The sequence below is a fragment of the Amia ocellicauda genome, chromosome 10 (genome assembly GCF_036373705.1).
Source record: "Amia ocellicauda isolate fAmiCal2 chromosome 10, fAmiCal2.hap1, whole genome shotgun sequence".
Taxonomy (NCBI): Eukaryota; Metazoa; Chordata; class Actinopteri; order Amiiformes; family Amiidae; genus Amia; species Amia ocellicauda.
This window is the reverse complement of record NC_089859.1, coordinates 12,279,115-12,304,133: the sequence shown is the minus strand read 5'-3', so window position 1 is coordinate 12,304,133 and position 25,019 is coordinate 12,279,115. Positions and strand designations below refer to the sequence as shown.

Sequence of the window (25,019 nt, the reverse complement as noted above, 5' to 3'; positions counted from 1 at the left end):
CTAGATAAGCCATCAATCCTGATCGGCACTTTCTCTTGCAGCTGATTGGCTCACTTTTACGCTCAGCTATGAAAGCCCTCCTCTTGTAAAAGTAAAGGTCACACAACTTGCAGTTACAGGATTTCATTGCTTACTAAAGACGTCCATCTAATTTTTACCCACCTTCTTATTTTTAAGCCTCTGATTGGCTAATTTGGGAAAGCTGCGAGAGCGAATAGTTTTCTATTGTGATACGTGATTGGCCAATAGTCTTTCTTTTTCTTCCTGTACAAGATTACCGGAAGAAGCTATTTCAATGTCACATGGACATAGAAAGCGCATGAGTTGAGGTTTGCTTGGAGTGATTTACTTTCAGCTCTGTACAGTATGTCAATATAATTTAAATACCAAGACTGCATTTACGGGCTTTATTTTAATTGGAACCACGCTCAAGTAATGTACTTTACTTTTAGTTCGTGCACCGGATAACGTCGATATATGCCATGTGCATTCAGAAGAACAAAATAAAAATGACTGCAATGAAATTATTTTCCAATGGCAAATATGAAAACTGTGAAAACACTGAACTGAATATATGAATTGCATACGGGGAAAAATAAGCATCCGTTCTAACACAATTTGATAAACTCAATCAATTCAATGACCCTGCTGTAGTTGATTACGTTTGAATGAGATTACTAAAATATACTGTATTTAGCCAGTCATAATGAAACTGTATCGTCTTTGCGTAATGAGAAGCTTTGGTTGTGTTAAGGTCACAAACTGGCTCTCCTATTGGCATGTGTCGAGAAACGGGGTATTTTCCTCCTTTCCCTGCCAAACACGATTTCATTCAAAATGTTCGCGGATTCAGGAAGTCACCGCTAGTTCTCACAACGAGGACTTGTATTATATCACCACTCCGATATTTTATGTCAACGCCGCTCCCCACATAGGACATTTATACTCCGTTGTCAGTGCAGATTGCCTTCACAGGTACAAACTGATGCGTGGGTTCAAATCCATGTTTTCTACAGGTAAGCGGCAGACACATGCCTTATTTCATGCACAGGGCAATTTTCAGCTTTCATAGTTCATCATTCATATGTTTGTTTAATGATGCAAAGCTTTAACTTGTTGTGAAACTATTTTCCAGAAGGATGTAATTGTGTTGGAAGCGTTTTTTCATTCAGTTTATTTTGAACCAATTCCAAGCTTCATTTACATAATGAATGTGCTTTTACTTTCAGGGACAGATGAGCATGGTTTAAAAATCCAACAGGCAGCAGAAGTGGCAGGAAAAGACCCACAGACTTTCTGCAATGAAGTATCTGAGAAATTCCAAGCTCTGTTCCAGCAATGTGACATTTCTTATACCGACTACATCAGGACCACTGAGCCCAGGCATCGCCATGCTGTGGAGCATTTCTGGACTGCCTTACAGGACAGGGGCTTTATCTACAAGGGGAGCTATGAGGGATGGTATTCTACACAGGATGAGAGCTTCCTGACCCCCTCTGAGGTGCACGACAGCACAGACGTGGATGGAAGACCAATAAAGATATCCCTGGAAAGTGGTCACAAGGTGTGTTTGAGTCTGATGTTGCACAGAAAAATGCATGCTTTACCATAGCATAATCTGATTTTTGCAGACAGATATTGTCTGCTGCAGAGCTGGTGTTATGCCTTAGGTCTGCTTTCACCTTGACTTTTAATAATGTGGTTGACATGCTCCAGTCTGGGTTCAGAAAGGGGAACTGCAGTGAGACATTAGATTCCTATTGTATTAATTCCATGTGATGTTTTCTTGAAGGTCAGTGTGTTCATTTCCACTAGGATTAAGTTTAGGGTTAGATCTAAGTGAAAGTTCAACACAGTGGACAGGTAGTACCATACATTTAACATATAAGATGTGAATGGCTGCATAGATGTTCAGATACATACTGTATTGTTTCTCTGACATTCACAGAGTACTATTTGCAAATAGTAAATGGAAGTCTACTTTTGTCTCTCCCATGGCCAGGTGGACTGGATGAAGGAGGATAATTACATGTTCCGCCTGTCAGGGTTTCGGTCCATGCTGCTGAAGTGGCTAACAGAAAACCCACGGGCCGTGCAGCCTGAGCGATTCCACCACCTTGTCCTTCAGTGGCTGCAGGAGGACCTGCCAGATCTCTCTGTGTCCCGCCAGAGAAGCCGGCTCCAGTGGGGCATCCCTGTGCCTGGTGACCCAGAGCAGACCATATATGTCTGGCTTGATGCTCTGGTCAATTACCTGACAGTGGCTGGCTATCCTCAGGGCCATTCTCGGTGGTGGGCTGCTGCTCATCACGTGGTGGGCAAAGACATCCTGAAATTTCACGCCATTTATTGGCCAGCATTCCTCCTGGCAGCCGGACTTCCCCTTCCCAAGGCTGTATACGTGCATTCCCATTGGACAGCTGGAGGACAAAAGATGTCAAAGAGCCTGGGGAATGTGGTGGATCCCCTAGAGAGGTCCCAAAGCTTCACTACAGACGGGATCAGGTATTTCCTCCTCAGGCAGGGTGTCCCAGACACAGACTGCGACTATTATGATGACAAAGTGGTGAAGTTGCTCAACGCAGAGCTGGCTGACTCCTTGGGGGGGCTGCTGAACCGCTGCACAGCCCCCTCCCTCAACCCTGAGCAGGTATACCCCAGCTTCTGCAGCCTGTCCTTCCCCAGAGAGCCAGCAGCTGGGGGCAGTGAGAGCTGGACTACCCAGGAGGACTACAGGATGCTGGAGAGTGTGTCAGGGCTGCCAGGGGTGGTGGAGACCTGCTTTGAAAACCTGCAGGTTTACAAGGCCCTGGAAGCCATTGCCGGTTGTGTGCGACAGACCAACGGCTTCATCCAGAGACACAAGCCATGGAAACTGGACCGCTCACAGCCCCAACAGCAGCGCTGGCTAGACACCATCCTCCATGTCTCCCTGGAGTGCCTCCGGCTCTATGGGGCCCTCTTGCAGCCAGTGGTGCCAATGATTGCCGACAAGCTCCTCTCCAGGCTGGCCGTTGGGCACAGAGAGAGGGGCTGGGAGGGGCTGAGGTTCCTGGCACGGCACCATGGTGAGAGCTGCCCTTTTGAGGGCCGGGCGCTGGGCCCTGACACCGGGGTCCTGTTCAGCCGACTAGACAGGCCTCCCAAGGAAGAAAGAGAATCCAAGAAGACTAAGAAAGCCACAATTAACCAAAAAGGCTCAAATTAAAAAGTATATATAAAAATAGAGATTGCAGCAGTTAAGTATTTGTTGATGTAATGTTAATAAACACTGTCTATATGAAGAGAAAAGGGTCAAAGGTACATTGTTGGATGTTCACTTCCAAAATATAATAGAAGCAGGAACTCCTAAACTATTGGCTTTGGTGTGAGTTTTTTTGTTTGTTTTTTACTAATGGAAAAAATCAAAATGTACCAGGTTTTCCCTGTAGTCAGCCAGTGTGGGTCTCCCATGTGCTTGCATGTTTGTGGATGCATATGTCTGTGAGTCACTGCAAAAGGTTATTGTTGCATGTAATAACTGTCATTAGTAGCTATTTTTGGATTGCTACAAAACAATTTGAAAATCTGGAGGCTGCTTTGTTATATGTATTGGTTCTGAAATGCCTGTGGTATAGCTCATATCGACTCCCTGTGGTCAGACTATATTTGTATGGATTTGATACATTAATTCTAGGTACATACAAGTACATCAGACAGCTACCTTCAGAAATGAAAATAAGACGCTCTTGTTAACACAGAGAGTTGCAGCTCGCAGGTGTATTGAAAAGGTAACCAAGCCACATCATAGAAGCTGATTCTTGAAGATCCTTCAAGATCCTTTGGACTGATGACAAATTGGATCAGTAAGCCACTGAGTGGGGGGGCTTCTTATTTATTTGTTTATCTGTTTGTATTGTTTCCCTTTAATATTGTTTTCTCCCTTTCTCAGGTTTACAAAGATAATTACAACAATTCTTCTGGGTGTCGTTGTTTGTTAGTTTTTTTAACTTGTTTTTGACCTGTTGTAGAACAGGACATTTCTAAAAATACTTAAGTGATCTAAATGAAAACTACTGTTGCGTATTTCCCTCGATGCTGCGTTTTTATAATTTATACTTTGCAACGTAATGATGGCAATAAAAAAGAAACCCGTACACCTGCTCACTGAGTCCGCCGCTTTGTCCTCGCAAACTGCACCTATAATGTGGGGAGGGGCTTCAGTCAGGCCAGAGGGAAAGAGGTGGAGGGAGAGCCACAGAGGAACAGTGGTCGGGTTCGTGTAGCGCAGATTTCCGCACATCTGCAGAATCCCACCAATCCCATTGGTGGAGCAGCGCAGATCCGCGCAGACCTGCAGATATATGCTCTACAAAACGCAACCATTCAACCAGCACCTGCTACAGTCTCGATCTGAGCACACAAGTAGCGTCCTTTCATCTACACTGGATGCAACACTATGTAGCCTTGCGTGCGACATTTAGCTACAATCCCGCAACACTATCAGCGCTGACATCATTTGCAAGACGAAAACAAATCATCTTCCTAACCCTTCAATGACTCGCTCGCTTTGGGATGTTATTGGATGAGTACAATAGGCGGGGTAGTACTATCTGTGGTTTATTTTGAGTAACAACGGGGAAATTCACCTTTACTCAATACAAGCAACATAAAGAGCTCGCCATCGCCTTGAAGTGTCGGACTGTCTCTGATGTTAACCCTGCTTACTGCAAACAGATGTATTAAGGGGACTGGTTTCTCGTTGTCTTAGCAGACCTCCCTGCTCCCAGTCACGGCAGAATAATACACCAGTACTGTACATCATGGCAAACCATTCTCTTGCTAACGAAGAGGGACCAAGCCGCTGCAAAAGCAAGGGTCTGTCCTCCTCAGTAGAGATGAGTTCGTCTATAGACCAAAGTGTCCAGACTCGCATATTTAAGATCATCGTGATCGGGGACTCCAATGTGGGCAAGACCTGCTTAACCTTCCGCTTCACCGGGGGGAGTTTCCCCGACAAAACGGAGGCCACTATCGGCGTGGATTTCAGGGAGAAAGCCGTGGAGATCGAAGGAGAGAAAATTAAGGTAATTTAGATTTTTTTCTTTGATGAGGTTAATACCTGAAAAAAGAAACAACAAAAAAAAGCCATTTCTTTGTGTCTCCCTTTTTGATCGAGGGTGACTAATGGTCAACTGCAGTATATCCGATTTATTTTGTCTTTTTAAATAATAGCATCATAATAATGGCTTACTACCACTATTACTATAATTATTGATAATAATACATTCAGCTCATTTTTTTGATTTTGGTATTTTCATAGTATGAACCGACTCTAAAGCTGGTTAAGAAGTGAATGGATGCATGTTTCTGTCATGTTTAATATGCGATTACGTCCATTCTATGCATAGCTTAACCTGCTTTATTTGTTCATTGTTCATACATGTACTAGATTATTGAGCTAAGCAAAGTGCGGTAATGCAGTGTGCACTGGCAGCGCAATAATTGCGTCTGGACTGTGACCCTGGCGCATTGAATCACATCCGTGCTGGTGGTTTATAGAAGAATTGCTCCCTGATTTGAATGATTATGTTTACAATGATCTCACCATGTAGACTGGAAACTGTGCATGGGAGTAGTCTCCTCAAATGATCTTTATATATGCATCATGTGTATAGCAGCCTCAAAAGTTTACACCTCAGTCTCAACTCTGTTTTGAAATAATAAGTTAGAACATAAGAAAGTTGTACTGTGTGAAAGCCCTTCCAGTATAACATACCCAGAACATTACAGCTAGGTTAACCAAATAGGTTTAGACAGCATGATATGCAGACAGGGTCCCCATACTGGTCCCCATACTAGTCACACTCACTACAAACTAGCAGGTCACTGAAATGCAAAGCACACAGCTGTACAGTACATGTGCATCACTTTTGATAACCTGGTATGCAAGCATGTAACACACATGAGACTGCAAACAACACACTGCATAAGCAGGGCATGATGTATTGCATCTGTCAAACGATTGTGAAAAACACACACTAAAAAACTATTGTACTAATCATGTGGACAAATACAAAACACTATGATTTTGTTTTGTGTGAGTCATATTATCAGGCAGTTAAAAATAATAATTATTAAAGTGGTATTCTTTAATGTGATGGTGCAGAGTCTGTATAACAAACCTGCTGCAAAAGCATTACAATTAACATTATCTCTACTAATTATTGCATTTTTGTCCTTCATTCTAAATGGTTTAGACTTCAAAGTGTTATGATGCTGCAGCAGGCAGATTGGTGTGGATATATGTGGACTTCTCTTTCCAAAACATCTCCGTCCATTGTGCACCAGACCCCCTTTGTTGTCCTCATCTGTATAACCTGTGCTTGAACACTTTATTAGCAATGAATTCATTATATAAAAATAAACAAGGCCTCTGATCTCTGAAATAAATAAGTCTAGAGTAAAGTGTAAATTGCCCAGTCTGCTAATTAGAACCAGTGCATCTTTAATACTAATTACAAAGGGCAGAGGGTAGATCTTGCTTTGTTCTCTGCAGTGTGAGAAGGTCCAGGAGATTAATAGTTTGCATTAGTGAGAGTCCTGATTTGATTTGATTGAGTCTCCTGGACAACCACAGACTCCTCTTTCATGTTCTCTTGTGTGAATGATCCTTGTATTATATCTTAAATAAAAGCATAACAAATTCAAATGAAAGCATCTATGTTGGCCTGGTCTAACTGTCTCTCTGGTTCCTCCGCTGGCAGGTGCAGGTGTGGGACACGGCTGGCCAGGAGCGTTTCCGGAAGAGCATGGTGGAGCACTACTACCGCAATGTGCATGCTGTTGTCTTCGTGTACGATGTCACCAAGATGGCCTCCTTTGAGAACCTCAAGACCTGGATCCAGGAGTGCAATGGGCACCATGTCTCTGCCTCCGTGCCCCGGGTTCTGGTGGGCAACAAGTGTGACCTGGTTGACCATATTCAGGTGCCCTCCAACACAGCCCTGAAGTTTGCAGACGCCCACAACATGCTGCTGTTCGAGACTTCCGCCAAGGACCCCAAGGAGAGCCAGAACGTGGAGTCCATCTTCATGTGCCTGGCCTGTCGACTGAAGGCACAGAAGTCCCTGCTGTACAGGGATGTGGAGAGAGAGGAAGGGAGGCTGAAGCTTTCTCAGGAGCCCAATGCCAAAAATTCCTGCCCCTGCTGAGTGGGGTACAACCACTCTCTGTCCCTCCTCCCCTCATTCTCCTCTGTCCTCCTAGACTAGGGTTTCAAGAATTCCAAATATACATGTATATAAAGATATATGAATAGAAGAAATTTAATTTAAGGTGAAAGAATGTGCCTGCTTTTTTCTTGAAAAATGTTTTGCAAGATGAAACCTTCTTGGTTTTCTCTATGAAGTCACCTGCCTTGGGAAAACATTTGAGCAGAAGATTGCACTGCCTCTTCTTTATAACTGTTTTATGGCCTTCTGTAGGGGAAAAAAAAAAAAGACGTTCAAGGATTGTTACATTTGCCAAGAACTGAAAAATCAATTGGTTGTGCAATGCTGCTGTGTCTCTATAAAGTCTTGGTCCACACTGCTGAAATTAATTTGCACTCATACAAAACCACTGCCTGAGTTAGATAAGGCAAATTTATTTCTTGGTAATGTAAATCAGAATGTGACATGTATCAAACCAGGATACATTTTTCATTTCTAAGTGTTATTACCCCTGAGACAAGATGTTTTCACAGCAAATCAACTCTGAAATATTGACTGCAATCCCAGACATCCTAAAAGACCAATTTTCTATATAAAGTCATTCTTTGGGGGAACACATTTCAGTTTAAGTAGTCTGAAAAATAATAAAGAGCTGCAAGCCTTTTATACATCCCATAGTAATGAGCCGATGTGCTGGAAAATTACGATTTTTATGTTATTTTTCTACTGAGTTTAGTATATGCAGAGTTTCAGCATATGAAGAGCCAGTATTTCATCAAGGAAAGAGCGTACAGGCTGCTAGATGCAGCTGGAACCTGTCATCCTGTTTCTCTGATGTTTTTTCCCCCTCTCCCAATGGAATGAGTTGGCTGTCACTGAATATGAGCATTTAAAACTAGAAATCCAGATAAAATAAGTATTTTAATTTGCTTTGTCAAAAGTATTTATTTCCAGTTTTAAGTAGGTCTGCATAAATAGTTTTTTTAATACAAAGATCTTTCACGAACTTACAATAGATCTAACATATTGTCAGTGCCTGAATGGGGCTGCAATGTTTGTGGATAAGACTAGACTCATTTGCTTTTGATTAGAATGCAGTGACCCAAGCAATAACACATTTAACATATTTTATTTAAAGACATGTTATATACGTTTATTGTCCTTAAGGCTTCATTTGATACACTACCAGTTCAGACTGTCTGTACTGCTGGTGCCTTAAACACGTGGCTGTCCTTTTGTGACAAGTTCTAATTTTAAGTGGTGTTGAGCAAGCGCCCTGTTTGTCACCTCCAATGCTTTAGGGGATATTCTAAAAATATTTTTTTAAAGCCAGGTGTATGATTTCTTCAGATGTCTTATGCTGTTTGGACTGATATGCCTCAGTTCAGGGCAGTCTTTTGATTCTGTTTGCCTTTTGCTAGCTGTGTAAAATAATCTTTTAGACTACCATGTGAAACTGATCTGTGGAATGAAGAGAACTATAACTGTGGCTATGGGACATCTCCTGGTTGCATCTGGAACTGTTAAAGTATGCTTCTCTGTATATAGTAGGGAGATTATACTGTGATCTTCCTGAATGTGGTGTCACACATATCTTCAAAGGAACTTATGTTTATTGAGGTCTTTGCCTTTTTACAAAAATGAATAAAAACAACCCTGAAAAATCATTGTATGGTGAGTTATGAAAATGATAAACCACTGGGCTGAATATTTCATAAGGGCTTTTTTTTTTAAGAATATAAAAATATGGTGGTGACTGAATTGTGAGTATAGTACATCTGCAGATTTTCATATTTAAATCTAACACTCATTCCTTATGAGATTTTCAGATAATGTTTTGTTTTGTATTATTCTTTATTTAATTGATCTATTTTTGTAATGGTGTAAATAACTAGCACTCTTCTGTTAGGATTTCTAGGCTTTTGACAGACAAAATAGATGTAAAATAAAATGTTTAGTGGCAGGACTCTTTTTCTTATCATTATGCTTGTTCTTATCAGTATTTGACAGGATAATTATTGGGTGTATGGCAGTAGGAGGTACATTTTCAGACACCATGAATAAAGACAACTGCACTATTCTTCTCCAAATAAGGCCCTTGTCTTGTCATAGGCTTTCAAACATCAAACAACTCTTGAGTCTTCAGAGTGAATATACCACCCAGAAAACAAATATACATATATTTTAGCTTAACTGGGAGATAGAGTTGCCCCTGCAATCACCAGCCAAATACTGGGAGAGTTAACCAACTCCCTGATGTCCTAAGCACTCGTGGGCACTACGAGGTGGGCAGGAAATGCCAAATGAGTGTTTTTATTTCGCTCTTTGAATTATTATAGAATTACACCTTATTCACAACCAGTGTCATATGGGAAATTGAATTGCTCAGAGCGATGCATGAGTGAGTTACATGGAGGTAAGGAATAGCAAATCAAGAAGCTGCCTAATCATACTGGGTGAATTCTAGCAATTTTAACATCACACATTCAATCTCAGTCAGTTTTTGTCTATGCTTGATGGCAGTGAATTGAAAGGTAACTTATATAATGTATTATTTGTTTCTTTCATATCACACTAATATTATTGCTGTCATTGGTCATTTATTGCTCATTACTGAATATACATACAGTACAATATACATTTTACCCACAAGGGAAAATAAATACATAAATGCTTAAAAGGCAAAGGAATTTTCACATTATGCATTTAAATTATGGTCATATTAATTCATGTGAATCTGAGTTTCCACTTTTCATTCTTTCCTTTTGCAAAGATTAAGCAAATTTTCCAGTTCTGTATTATTATTTTTTTGTTCAGAAATCACAACAGAATGTATCTGTAGTTGGACTTCATGCATAAATGTTTATCTGCGCAGTTGGCATCATAACTCCCCCTTCTTCCTGTCTTCAGAAGAGTTATCGTCATGGAAACTAGAATCATTGGCAAAGTGGCTTTGAACATAAGTGGAAAGATACTTGATTGATCAAGTAGCCGGAGTTTGACAAAAACAAATGACAATTCATTTCAAAGAACAGGAACAAAATTAGTGCAGACATGACTGAAGTTCTAAATATTTTAAGTGTATGAATAATTTAAAAGAACTCTGTCCTTAGCATTGCATTTAATAGAATTCATGAGACACTATTGTGATTGCATAAACAAACCCTGACCACACTGTTTTACATCCAGCCTGGAGTGAAAAAGACTATAACATTCAGATCACCTTGTGTTTATGACTAATTAAATGCTCCCCATGCATCAAATGCAGAATGTGGAACAGAGTTTCTATGAGGCTGCAGTGACATGAATTAGTAATGACAATACTTAAGAGAGTACCCAAACAATTACATATAAATGAGCTCATTAATAAGTTCAAGATCCTGTGATTTTTGTAACAAAAAACTACAAATAAATCTTCATTGCATGACTCCACTGAGCACTACCTATACAAATTGTCTGTCTACCTACATTACTGCAAAAACAGCAGTCTCCTGCTTCCTATTTTTCTGATTGTTTTGGTAACCACTGTGTGGAAACACGATGGATGTTGCTTATATTGGATTTGTAGTTAATACAGGAAAACAAGAATTAAGCCTATAATAATGTACCAAATTACATTTATTTGAATTGTAGCATTGTCATCGTGTTTGTTTGCCTACTTTAACAATATTACATTGGGGCGGACATAGTCTTGTAAATTGACAGGTCTGCTGTACTTCTACAGTTACAGAAATTCATACAAAACATAGGAAACAAAGCACTAGCAAAATGTTGCATTTAAATTAATAATTAATTAAAACAAACTCTGCTCTTTCAAAGGATTTGACTTTTCTGACCAGTATTTCATTAACACTACAATGTATAAATCCACCCCTTACAGGGTATTGCTTTTCACCTAACTTTGCTACACAGCACAAACAGATGATTGGAATGGTTTGATAATACGGTTAGGCCAATTTGAATTTTAACAAGCTTTGTTTATTTATATATTTGGGGGGCTACACTCGTGGGTTCAAATGCCTAGCCATTGCCTGCACCTGCAAGCATACTCTTGGGTAAAGTGAGGTCTTAAACAAACAGCAGCGCAATCAAACAATTCAATCAATCATGAGAAAAATACAATCCATAATACTCTAACCACCAAAAGAGCTGCAAACAAACTCATACAGCAATCATACATAAATTAAGCTAAATACCCCAAAACCTGTAATTTGAACCCAAAAGGAAGGGCCCAATCAGCCTTTGTTCCTCCATTAGATTATTTACAAATGTCTTCTAAAATTGTACAATGACCAAACAATGAAGTTCTTACATTTTCCCTGGACCTACCACTTACATTTCACATAATGGATCATGTATTTGGTGCATATCTGGTGAGGGTCCTGGTAGCTTGCTATGTAGTAAAGGAACCTAGCATGAGAGGTTTGGGTCGATGGATCAGTGTATTTTCATCCCAAATAATTTTGTATTCTCATCAACATACACAGAGCAGTGCTATTCATGTCCTTTAAAAGAAGTTTGATGTGTGAATCAAAGATGTGGAAAGAAACATGCTTATAATATTCTCTTGACTATTTGGGTCTTGATGAAGTCTGTTGACATTCTGTCTTCATACTGGGCCTACCATTAAGCCCTGCCTCCAGCTTCTCATAAGAGATGTAATGAAGGGTCTGATATATCAAAATCCACGTGTGTATAATGTTGCAAAGAAAATATTAGTTGCGGCTCTTCTCTAGGAATTGATATACTGACTTACTATATATATAGATATACACCGATCAGCCATAACATTATGACCACTGAGAGGTGAAGTGAATAACACTGATAATCTCGTTATCATGGCACCTGTCAGTGGGTGGGATATATTAGGCAGCAAGTGAACATTTTGTCCTCAAAGTTGATGTGTTAGAAGCCGGAAAAATGGGCAAGCGTAAGGATCTGAGCGACTTTGACAAGGGCCAAATTGTGATGGCTAGACGACTGGGTCAGAGCATCTCCAAAACTGCAGCTCTTGTGTGGTGTTCCCGGTCTGCAGTGGTCAGTACCTATCAAAAGTGGTCCAAGGAAGGAAAAGCGATGAACCGGCGACGGGGTCATGGGTGGCCAAGGCTCACTGATGCACGTGGGGAGTGAAGGCTGGCCCGTGTGGTCCGATCCAACAGACGAGCTACTGTAGCTCAAATTGCTGAAAAAGTGAATGCTGGTTCTGATAGAAAGGTGTCAGAACACACAGTGCATCGCAGTTTGTTGCGTATGGGGCTGCGTAGCCGCAGACCAGTCAGGGTGCCCATGCTGACCCCTGTCCACTGCCGAAAGCGCCTACAATGTGCACGTGATCATCAGAACTGGACCACGGAGCAATGGAAGAAGGGGGCCTGGTCTGATGAATAACGAGTTCAAGGTGTTGACTTGGCATCCAAATTCCCCAGATTTCAATCCAATCGAGCATCTGTGGGATGTGCTGGACAAACAAAGTCCGATCCATGGAGGCCCCACCTCGTAACTTACAGGACTTAAAGGATCTGCTGCTAACGTCTTGGTGCCAGATACCACAGCACACCTTCAGAGGTCTAGTGGAGTTCATGCCTCGATGGGTCAGGGCTGTTTTGGTGGCAGAAGGGGGACCTACACAATATTAGGCAGGTGGTCATAATGTTATGGCTGATCGGTGTATGTGTGTGTGTGTGTGTATATATATATATATATATATATATATATATATATATATATACACACACACATATATATAGAGAGAGAGAGAAAGAGAGAGAGAGAGAGAGAGAGAGAGAGAGAGAGAGAGATAGATATGGATCATTCTACAATATGGTTACCATTTGCATACTTCTGATATATTTACATATAATATGAACTACATTTAAATTAAACCATTTCTTTCCTAAATCTGATTGTGTACATTACACAACCACTAGATGGGGTAAAAGATCTACTAAAAATATTGGATTGTTGAAGGATTTATGGACACGATGTGCATTGTAAAATGCAGCTCTTGTTCTTTCTCAGTTTATTTTTCTGGCTGCTGCTTCTTCTTTTTCTTCTTCTCGTTTCTGACCACTTTTTGTAAAAGTTTACCTACCGTTTTTTCAACAATTAAAATGACACATTGCACACTTTCTGTATTATGTCTGAAAATGGCTGCTATTACTTTTGGTGCTGATTGCTCATCCCCAAGGACCACAAAACATTTGACAGCTAATAACTACTGATAGGTTGCTTTTAGCATCATACTTACAATTGATCACCAATAGGAAATAATATGAAATGAATATATCATTACTTCTGACCACTGACCTTCTCAGAACTGGATACTGCAGGTTGGTTACTTTAGAAAGTGTCCTCAGATCTCATTACTGCTTTCAGGACAGTGTTATCAGTAATGTTACTAAGGAATATAGATAGGAAACAGTATGAAGTTTCCAGAAATGCTTTCTATTTTCCAATCGGAGCTATGGATCATGGGATATTGCCAAAACACATGTTGACTTTGATGGCTTATAACGTCTTATGGGTGGCAGATACAATGATGGCCACAATAGAACATATATAGAAAACCATGTAAGCTGTATCCATGCATGACCGCTTTCCAGGTCAAATAAGATTTTCATGCATTTCAGGGTTAGAGTTTACAATACCCTTCCCAGTCATCACGAATCATGTCATAGGTGCCCAAATGTGTTCTTTTGGGGAAAAAAAAAAAAAGTTTGAACTTCCTTTTGGGTTCAATGTTTCTCTGCCTTATAAAACTGCTTTCAGATTGAAGATTAGAGTCGCTTTTGCTATTGGACTTTGACCTCTTGTTTCAGGTCAAATACAAGATTTTACCACTTTACTTTTACATGCTGGTTCATATGGTTAATAAGTTTTCCGCCCAATATGTATTACTGGAATATCAGATCAGTGTCCTTCACACTTACTGTAGAAATTCTGAGCCTTCATTGAATTAATGGTCATATTCTGCATAGAATGAGGAAAGTCTGCGAGATGTGAACGAACCCTGAGTAAACAAGCCAACAGAGTGATGCATTAGTCGATTAAAAGGGTGAAATTAAAGTGACAGTTGAAAAACAGAGTACAACTGCCATGGGTAGTTTATCTAAGTTGTGCGTTTGCACAATTTTGCTACAGAAAAAAAACAACTAAAAAAACATTTGCACAATAAAACAAATTCAGGTGCATACTATGTCCAATGCCTCACCTTTTCAGGTTTTTATTATTATTCTTATTATTATTAGAGGGGCTCATCAAATTTGTGTATCGTGATATCAATGTTATCATACGGACGATGGAAAATATTGTAATATAAATTTCAGTTAATATCGCCCACCCCTTTCTCCTACTTTCTTTTATTGTGTGATCTACTAACTGTGCGAGTGTGCTGGTGAGATTTATGGTTTCCTAATGTACTGAAGCCTGGGAGCATCAGCAGGGAGTTTCCCCTGTGTGAAAGCGCTTGTGATATGTAAAGCTTCCTAAGTTACTAAAGCTCTTCCCACACTGGGAGCAGCAGTATGGTTTCTCTCCTGTATGAATGCGCTGATGAGATTTAAGGTTTCCTGACACACTGAAGCACTTCCCACACTGGGCGCAGCAGTACGGTTTCACTCCACTGTGAATGCTCTGGTGACGTTTAAGGTTTCCTAACTTACTGAAGCTCTTCCCACACTGGGCGCAGCAGTATGGTTTCTCTCCTGTGTGAATGCGCTGGTGATCCGTATGGCTTCCTAAGCTACTGAAGCTCTTTCCACACTGCGAGCAGCAGTATGGTTTCTCTCCTGTGTGAATGCGCTGATGAGATTTAAGGCTTCCTAACACACTGAAGCTCTTCCCACACTGGGAGCAGAAGTAAAGTCCTTTTCTTGGATGAATGCACAGGTGTTCTTTAAGGCTTCCAATGTTACCAAAAGTCTTCCCACACTGGGAGCAGCAATGGCGGCCCTGGTGTTTCTGAATTTGTTGTGAGGGGGGAGTGTGGGAGCTGGAGGGTCTGGGATGCAGTGGTCTACACTGTGTCGATGGGCTCTCACCCCTCCCTGCACGGTCACTCCCTTCACTGAGCTCTGTCCCCAAGGCAATGGATTCTGTTTGTCGACCCGGTGTTGACCCCTCAGTCTTGGGCTCTTCCCTGTGGCCAGACTCCAGGCCACTGAGTTCCTCTTCACTCCGTCTTCCCCTGGACTGCTCAGTTAGCCCCTGTTTATCTTCAGTATCTGTGGGCTCTGTGTCCTGCCTCAGGCTGGAGCCCCACTCCTGCTTACAGTGCTGCTGCTCAGTGGGAGTCCTTTCCCCAGAGTCAGGGAGAGTGCTGGCCTCTACAGATCCTGGTGGAGAGACAAGAGACAATAAGAGTACTGACAACAGCAGCTCTGAGGACAGGCACTTTAACATTATAATTTAATATACACTAGTCATCAAGAAATCAAATCATCACATTAATAACTTATGTAGGTCCCTGACTTAAGAACTTTCAAAGATACAAAGTGCTAGCATTTTTTTTCTATTCTGGGAAAACCTAGCTGATAAGAGTGAGTACCAATAAGTGAGTGTTAGCGGTATGTTAGACTTGCAGACTGTAGGAGGGAACCAATGGGATTTGCCACCAATCAACTGGCAGGAGGCTTCTGTTTTGTAGAAAAAAGGACCAGCTTGTTTTGAGGCACAGGATACAAATAATGAAAGGTTTATAGGATAAAATAAACGAAAAAAAAAAAAGTCACTCCACAAATGTCCATAAAACATGCAGGTTTTTAAAAAAAATATTGAGATGAAAATGTTATTTTGGGTAGAAGTTGTTGAGTGAAAAAAGCATACAAAATGAATAAATATTGTGCATTTTATAGAATCTAGCCTATGCAGAAAAGTTTTGAGAAAATATAAACCACTAAATCCGCACAAAAGTGTAGTCCTTCCATTATAAGGGCCACAACCATTAAAATGAAAGCATACAAACTACAGAGTGTTTCTGCATTGTTGATCATGATTATACAAACTATATAACAACACTATCACCTTTTTTCCAAGATAAATAGCATAAGTTTGAATTATGAAAGTTATGATTATGAAAAAATTAAATGCATTTCTAGAGATGTGACTGAGCTGACAAATTCACGAATGTAGATTTTAAAGCATGAAATCCATGCGGATGTGGATGTAGTTTATTTAGTTGTAGGTTGAGGGGCATTTTGTATTGACACTATTACCGTAAAAAAAATAGCTACAGTTTAAAAAAAATATATATATTTAACAAATGTTATGTAAATGACGGGCTATAAACATATTAGAGCTGAAATAAACATCATAACACATAGTCCTAAAAATTAATGTAGTGGAGTACTTTTACTACTTTTAGTGTTTCATGAGCCAGAGCAACCATTGTAGAGCGCAAAGATGTACTTACAATTAGACATGTGCTTCTCAACACAAGTGAGTCTTTGTCGTAGGCGAAAGTAGGGAGCAAGATCAGAACTCACCGTTTTGATGGTGTTTAGCCCGCCATGAATGATCTAAACCCAAAAACAAATGCAGTGCAGCAGTATCTGCAAGTGCCAATGCAAAGCCATATGGGACATGGCAGTAACAATAACAAGTAACAATTTGTGAACTACACTGAAAACACATACATACATTAAGTCATATGTAGAGGTAGAATAAGAAGGCGAACAAGTATATTACAAACAATAAACCCAGGTTAACACGGATCCGTCCTTTCAGATGAAGTGAAGAAAAGATCACTCATGTTGCAGAACCCTTTTTAAACCTACAGAGATAGATAATATGTTGCAGTGTTATATATCAGAAGTGACTACACTTTGTTAAAATAAAGATGTACAAATAGGGTTACTATATTCATAATAATTAACATATGCTTGAGATTATTAATGTTGTTGTTTGATGTGTGGATTACTGCAGGTGTCCATTCTTCTTATGTGGTTTAACAAATTCAGGCTAAATTGACTGACCCCCTTCTTCTAATGTTCATCTTGGATTTAATTAGCTCATTAGCTTAAATCAGACTTCGCTCATTGAGGATTAGTGTGCTCAGTTGCATGCCGAAACTATAATTTGGCGATGGCAAAAGAGCGTTCTGCCTATTTCAGTATGGCAAGCAAATTATAATTTAAATATTTTGAGATCTTTCTAAATTGACTTTCAGATATCTTTAAACAATTTACAGATATCTAATTAAGATGCTTTTTAAGATCTCTCTAAATAATTTGCAGATATCTCCAAATTATCTTAAGATCTCTAAATGTTAATTTGGCTTAACAGATCTGCTAAACTGTCATTTACATTTTTCAGAGATATCTTTAAATAATGTAGATATATCTGCAAATGATTTAAAGATCTCTAAATGTACTTTACAATAAGATATTTAAATTATTTGCAGATATCTTTGAATATTTCAAGATATCTGGAATTATTTTAAGTGAATTTAAGATATCTCAATGATAATTTGGCTTGCCATATTTCAGCGCTTATTATGGAAGGGTATGAGGAGGCAAAGGACATTATATTGAATAAAACCAATACTGCTGTGTCTGCAAAAGCCAGGGAGGAAGCCTGACAAATAATTGCAAATAACTTAATTGTTTTTTAATTGCATCAATGTCAATGACCCAAAACGCTGTGGTGTTCAATATAATTGATCCCAGACTGATGCAGATATTACACATAGCTCTGTGCTGGCCAACAATATACCATATAGAAATATAGATTAATAATTCAGCCACCTATATTATTTGTAGCCTGTTGGAACATGTACTGTTTAAACTTGCTTACATCCTATTTGAATTACAGTTCCTTAAAGAAGAGGAAGGTGGAGAAAGAAAAGGAAATGTTGGATAACAAGCAGGCTGCGATTGTGAACTTGGATATTTAGTTGTCATGTCTACACTTGAATATCAAGGTTTCAAGCATAAATACAGTGTTAAACTGGATATTTCTTTCTATACACAGGCTGATTCCTGAAGCCTTTTGGTGCAAACTTGACCTACAAACTCAGTCTGTGTGTTTTAACAACACGAGGGGATTTAAATAATCTACATGTATAAATGTTATAACTGCAATTAACCAAAATAGTGTATTATCTATACAGTACTTACAAAGAATAATACATGACAATTTCCCTTCCAAACACCTGTTCCCCAAAAACACTCAACCCGTACACTGTTCGTGCCGACTGAAATAGTAACTGTACAAGTCTCCGCCAGACAGGAGTAAGTATGAACCGTTTACAGACAAAACGGAATGAACAAAATAAAACCATTATCAATCTAAAGGAAACAGTACTGTCCCACCATACATACAACAATAAACAGGCCAACTGTTACCCGCAGCAGCTCCTCTGGGCTCTCTCTCTCCGCAGCTCTGCTCTAGTCCCCCGTTTCCTGGGCTCTTCTGCGGCTGTGCGTCCGCTTCAGAGCTCCGGCTCCCCTCGCACCGCCTGGCCGCCTGCAGCTCCCGCAGCCTCCGCTTCAGCGCCCGGTTCTCTCGCTGCCAGCGGGTGACTTCCACTCGGTGCTCGGCCAGCAGCTCCGCCAGCGCCCCGCACGCCTCACACAGCGCGGCCCTGGCCAGCTCGCCCAGAGCCGAGGACAGGCGCTGTCTGAAGCCCTCGACTAGAAGCATCGTCCCGGGTTCAGTTCAGTGCACTGCGTTCAAACACGACGTTTCTTCACTATTTCACCTCAAGCAGAGATCATATGAAATGCGAGGCTGGAGAAGAGAAACAGGGCTGCCGGTCCTCCCAGGTGCCGAAGCCAGAGGGAAGTTGCGGCTCGCAGGGGGGCGTCCTAAAGAGATCACATACCTGAACCAGCCCGGAAATCAAAAACACTAACTTTCATTCTTTTTTAAGTGTAGTGGTCCACAGCAAAACGTGATGAAGGACATGTCCTTATGTCTTTGTTCAAGGACATTTAATACATTTGGGTCATTCTGCAGTTGCGGTGGTTAATGTACTCTCCATCAAAATGGTCATCCGAATATCTTGTACAATATATTGACTATTCCTAGTTTTAATAATTAAGAGGTATTAGTATATGTTTACTTGACCTAATAGACTAGTAAAACATATATTAAAGAATGTAAATATATTAATAAGTTTAGTGTAATAACTGTCCCAAACATATTATGTCATTGGAGTTACATTGGAGGGTACAAGGTCACTTGGAGGACAATCACATGTCATAAACACAAGTTGAGTCATCATGATAATATTTTTACAGATTATTTTGTTCACATTTTGATTGGGTACATTTAATACCTGTCATTGGTGTTTTAAGTGAAGGAGAATAAATGATCAATCATACAGATTGTGTAAATATGTGTTTCTTAAAGGTTTTAGGAAATTGTATTTCAGATGCTGCAGCCAATCACAAATTAGTCACAATTTGATTACAAATGATTGTTGTACTATATATATATATATATATATATATATATATATATATATTAAATTGACCTTAACAAATATATTGTTGAAAAAAGCACAACATCAATAATCATTCAGCTCTATTGTCTAAAGAGATATGATGTAACACCTATTTTAAGATATTTTTCTAGCTTAGAACACTGTGCAATCAAAGACTGTATAGTATTGGAATAAAAGCATTATTATTATTAGTAGTAGTAGTAGTAGTAGTAGTAGTAGTAGTAGTAGTAGTAGTATCCCCTGTGCTGTTGCTGTATATAATAATAACAATAATACCCTCACCAGGATAAGTGGTTTCAAAGATGGATGGATGGATGGAATAACAATAATCATATAATATAAATAAGTATCATGAACGGTCTATGATCTATTATTTATTTTCCTTAATTTTTTATTATCATTAATATTATTATTATTAGTAGCAGTAGTAGTAATAATAATTATCCACTTAGTATGGTACTATCCATAGTGAGTCCGTAGCAGGAGTAGGACTACGTTAACTAATCTAAAATGGCAATTAACCAATTTGGTGTTAGTGGGTTTATATTGGAGTTTGTGTATTGCTTTTTATATTAGAATTGCTGTTTAGGATGTGTGGTTATCTGATCTACTTGGTGTGCTTATTCATCGTATAGTTTATTTGGTTTTTATATGAATGTTCATTGCTGTAATGAGAATATAACCTTTGGATAAAAGTATGAGGAATGATCTGACTATGAAATTGAATGACGTATTATATGGATATTGACTTTATATTGTGATTGCTTTTTGATGTTGTGACAGTTGTATTATTGCCTAAATTGCACATATTGTATACCCAGTTTTTAATTTGCCTGTTAGTAAAGAGATATAGTTTGTATATAGTTGTTTCCTGGTTTCAAATGACCCATTATCCAGTTAGTTACAGGTGGACTATTTAATGGTCTCCAGGACCTCCGCACCAGCAGTCTTCAGTGCCCCCCCATCCAAAGGCTTTCAAAGGCAATGACTCTAGCTGCCAGACTTCAGCGAGGAGAAGCTGCACATCAACACTAGGCAGCTATGACCATCTCTCTGATTCCTGTCCTCCAATCTGCTTCCTCTCGGCAGTCACCTGCTCGCCACTGCTTCCCTAATCCCTCCAAACTCATCTCTCTGCCTTCACTAATCTTCCCTCCCCTCCATTCCCCTCTCAGAAGGCCTGTGGAACTGCCACAGCTTCCAACAAAGCCAACTTCATCTCCGCTATTGCCTCCCACCTCTCTGTATTTCCTTGCTCTCAACGAGACATGGATTTCCCCTGATAACTCTATTACCGCTGCAGCCCTGTCCTCTATTTGTACTGTCCCACTCCCCTCGTCCTACCATGTGGGAAGGAGGGACAGGACTGCTGCTCTCCCATTCACTGTCCCACCCTTTCTCTCCTCGGTCTCAACTAACAGCACTGAATTCCTTGCAGTAGAACTCATGTCACCTCTTCCTTCTAGTTCTCTACTGTCCTCCTGGTCTACTCACCTCCTTCCTGGATGAACTGGACTTCTTCTCTCCTCCCTCTCCTCCACTACCATCCTCCTGGGAGACTTCATCCCCTCCTCCACTCTTTCAACTTTTCCCTCTCCCCCCACTCACAGGGCAGGTCACCAGCTGGACCTCAACTTCTCCAGAGGCTACTCCCCTTCCACTCTCTCTGTGACATCCCATGACGTCTCATTTCTTGCCCATCACTCACTCCTCGATCCTCTGTAATCCGGCTTCCGCACTGCCCACCCCACCAGAACTGCTCTCCTAGCAGTCAAACTGTGATTGGGCGGCTTCCCTCTCCTCAGTCCTAATCGTCCTTCATCTCTACACAGCCTGTGGCACCATCAATCACTCCATCCTCCTCTCATGCCTCGTTGATCTCGGAATCTCTGGAAATGCTCTCGCCTGGTTCTCCTCCTACCTCAACACCTGGATCTACCAAGTGACATGGCGAGGTTCAACAACTCAACCACTCCTCACAGGCATACCCCAAGGCTCTTTCCTGGGCCCCCTCCTGTTCTCTACACATGCTCTCTGGGCCTCCTTATCACATCCCATGGTTTCTCCTACCATTTCTATGCAGATGATGCCTAGATCTTCCTGTCTTTTCGCTATTCTCAACCCTTCATCTCCTCTTGCATCTCTTCCTGTTTCTGCTATTTCCTCCTAGATGCACTCATTCATCAATGTTGCATTTTTTTTTACAAGGCTTATTCCTCATTAATGTGTAACTAAATCAGATAGCTGGCTGGCTGTATGTTTTTTTTCTCTCGTTACTTTAACGGGACAGTCCAAGTTCAGCTTATCAAATGTAGCGTAAGGTACACATTTCAGTTAAAGAAGTGAATTTAAGTATCACCTTATCAAGAATCCTATAATCTTGTAGAACTCAATTTCTGCAATAATTGGACGCAGACACCAATTCCAAAGATATACATTCTCAAATTTATTAAAAACAAAGATAAAATGTAGCACCACACTAGTTATGGCTCAAATATAAACACACGGCACGAGGTCCGTGTGGTTTGGAACAAAGGCAGTCCGGTTCGGCTTTTTCCAATAATTTCCACTTTAGTCGATGCTCCTGGAAGTTGGGGTTTCGCGAAAAACAGAGTGTTTTCCACACAGATTTTCCACTGGTTTGAAGGCTCCAAGGGTGTGCACAGGATGTCTTCTTGGCAAGCAGGGTTTTCCACCATAGTTACTTGAAGACAAAGTCTTTGAGGAAAGCAGGGCCCTGTTCGTTTCCAATGGTCAAGTTTCTTAAGACTCAATAGCTATTTAAATGACTGAACACTTTCGTATTGCAGTTGACTTTGTCCAGCTGCATACACTCCACTGATCAGGTGGGTACAGGCGGGCAGGCGCAGGTTCTAAAGTTCTATACTTAATAAAGTTCTTTAAAGATTTCTTTGTACGGCTCAATCTCCTTCTCCCAGTTGAACTCTTCTGTTGCTGGCAAAGACTTGGTTGGTTTCCGGTCCTGGTTCTGGCAACAGGCAAGTTGAGTTGAGGCAGCGAGTTACTGGTTCAGGTGAGAGAGAGAGAGAAAGTGCTGTGTGTTGCCTATTATGCCTTCAGTTCATAGGCGATTGGTTCTTGAGTTTGTGAGGTTGGATTTGTGCCAGCCCCCAGTGTCCTGTTGGAGGAGGCTCAATTCATGCCTGATGCAAATCCATGCCATCTTTTGGAAATGCCGGTTTGCCTGGGTTCGTAGCTCTGTTTCAGGATTTCGGCTCTCGCCCACTTCAAAGGGTTATATTACCTCCACACCATATTCCCCAGACATTTTCACAGCAGGGATTCCAAGTCATTTGGCTCATTCTAGGTGAGTCGACTCCCTAAACTGTCATTTTGACATAGAACAGTTCATGGGCCGATGAGCTCAGAATTTCTGGTAACTTTGGGGGGAGAAGTCTTCTTTAGATCAGAGCTCCAGCTCAGGGCTGGAATGCTCTATCAAAATACACCCCCCCTTAACGCTACATTAGCTAATTAGCTAGTAAGTTAAAATAAGCAAATGGGATTTGTTCCTCAAGTATCCCTGTTTTTTAAAACGAAAGGAATCAGAAGGTTTTCCAACCCTGAGACAAAAATGCTTTAAAGAAACAAAACAGTCTGTCACCCAGAGTGACTCATTGTAATGAGAGGGAGAACTGTACATTAACCACTAATGCGGCAGTCAGTTTTAAATCAATGTGAGGGATGAGAGACAAGGAGGAACGCAAGACGACACCGGTTGTGCAGTTCAAGGAATAACAATATTGTGTCGACTACAGATGGCCACACAGTCCCTGCTTCTCACTCTTAGGAAGGGTTTTGATTGGTGGTCATCAAATTCCTGGATGAACAAGAGCAAATGAAATGCAAAATCCCCTCCCTTTCAATAACCCACATGTTCACAGAAGAAACCAACCATTCTTGTTTTTGTTTAAGAACTTATTTTTATTGTCTTTCAATGCATCCATACTGCCTGGAACTTAACTTACCTGTGCCTCCCGTTCTGCTAGAAGAGTCATGAAGCTCATTAGACTATTTTATAATGCTGTATTCATCCTAATAGACACGCATACCCTAATAGACGTACACCCCCGTATTTCAGAATTTCCCCCTCCGCAATATCACTGTGTGATGCTCTAGAGCGGGGCATTTGTCTTGCTCGTGCGGGCAGGTGTTGGATTGCATAGCGCAGCAGAAGGAGAGGAGCCGGCTGGAGATTTGATGGGGCGAGGGGTCCGGTAGAGTGTTCCGCTGGCCAGTTAAGTACCTTTCTCTTTTAAAAAGCCTACTGCATCAGGTATAAAGGAATGTGAAGAGGATAACTGGGGTTCAGCAATTTAGGAACGCCCTCTCTTTTGAATGACTGGAGTTCGCGGGGATGGACAGGGACAACCGCTGCTAATTGATGAATTAATGGACATACTAGTTCGAGGCTATCCCTCCAGAAGGAGAGCTGGGTGCACTATGGACATGGGAAGCATTGTTGACATTGGACTTATGCACGGGACTGGGGTTGGATTTAGACAGGGGGATTTTTATAATTAGCTGTATGTGGTTTGTGTGTATGTGAGTTTAATTGTGTAGGAAAGATTTCTTTTGTGTGTCTGTTTGAAATGTATAAAATGCCCCTGTGTCGGGACGGAGTAAGCTTCTGCAGACAGGAACTTGGGGTACTGTACTTCTTGGTTAACGATATTGTCAACCACCTCCTGTACACCTTCACCAAAGAAAGGAGGCTACGGGCACAGGGAGAAAGAGAGGAGAGCACATTAAAGGCTTACTCCGGACCGAACCTTTGAATATTCAAAATCTGAGCCCAGGGATGCAAAAGTCACAAATATTGTACACTGCACAACAAATTGGTCAATTCACAACTTAGCCATAACTTATTAAAGCAGATCAATTATACAATACAAAGGAAAATGCATGGCTGCAATAACCGCAATCCTACTGAGAACTGAACCTGGTGAACAAAGTGTCCTGAAAGAGTTGCGATCTTAACCTGGCAATAAAGGCATGTGCTTTCGGTTCTGTGTGCAGGAGAGAGCTGTATGAAATGAAATACTAACTTGTGTTTCAGTTTTAAGAGCTAGAAGATTACATTTTGGTATAGATTGGTATTTCCAAAATCAAGGGGTATAAAAATGAAGTTGTGTTAAGAACACCCACCTCGCCAACCAGCATTTCAAAAGTGATCACGCCCAGTGCCCACCAATCAACAGCGCGGGTGTACAGCTCCCGCAACAGTACCTCTGGAGCCATATAGAGGGGAGTCCCACAGACTGCACTCATCCTGTCGGTGACACCCACTCCTAGCAAGAACAATTAAGGAAAGTTGGAAAAAAACACATTGTAGTACACATGTAAAGTATACATAT

At 40.8% G+C, this 25,019-nt stretch overlaps 3 protein-coding genes across 3 annotated transcripts; 2 read left to right on the top strand and 1 right to left on the bottom strand.

Moving 5' to 3' along the window:
- The first annotated feature begins 287 nt into the window (after positions 1 to 287).
- mars2 (methionyl-tRNA synthetase 2, mitochondrial) lies at positions 288 to 4,143 on the top strand. Its single transcript, XM_066714992.1, has 3 exons — positions 288 to 1,016; positions 1,230 to 1,564; positions 2,003 to 4,143. The coding sequence occupies exons 1-3, from the start codon at positions 707 to 709 to the stop codon at positions 3,206 to 3,208; spliced, it is 1,851 nt and encodes a 616-aa protein (XP_066571089.1). The 5' UTR covers positions 288 to 706; the 3' UTR covers positions 3,209 to 4,143.
- Positions 4,144 to 4,385: 242 nt separating this feature from the next.
- rab33a (RAB33A, member RAS oncogene family) lies at positions 4,386 to 8,860 on the top strand. The gene is made up of 2 exons (XM_066714991.1): positions 4,386 to 5,066; positions 6,747 to 8,860. Exons 1-2 carry the CDS (start codon positions 4,803 to 4,805, stop codon positions 7,191 to 7,193), a joined length of 711 nt encoding a protein of 236 aa, XP_066571088.1. The 5' UTR covers positions 4,386 to 4,802; the 3' UTR covers positions 7,194 to 8,860.
- A 5,528-nt stretch (positions 8,861 to 14,388) lies between these two features.
- LOC136759883 (zinc finger protein 32) lies at positions 14,389 to 19,185 on the bottom strand. Its single transcript, XM_066714990.1, has 2 exons — positions 18,539 to 19,185; positions 14,389 to 15,529 (listed from the first exon to the last, which is right to left on the bottom strand). The coding sequence occupies exons 1-2, from the start codon at positions 18,834 to 18,836 to the stop codon at positions 14,631 to 14,633; spliced, it is 1,197 nt and encodes a 398-aa protein (XP_066571087.1). The 5' UTR covers positions 18,837 to 19,185; the 3' UTR covers positions 14,389 to 14,630.
- Between the last annotated feature and the right edge of the window lie 5,834 nt (positions 19,186 to 25,019).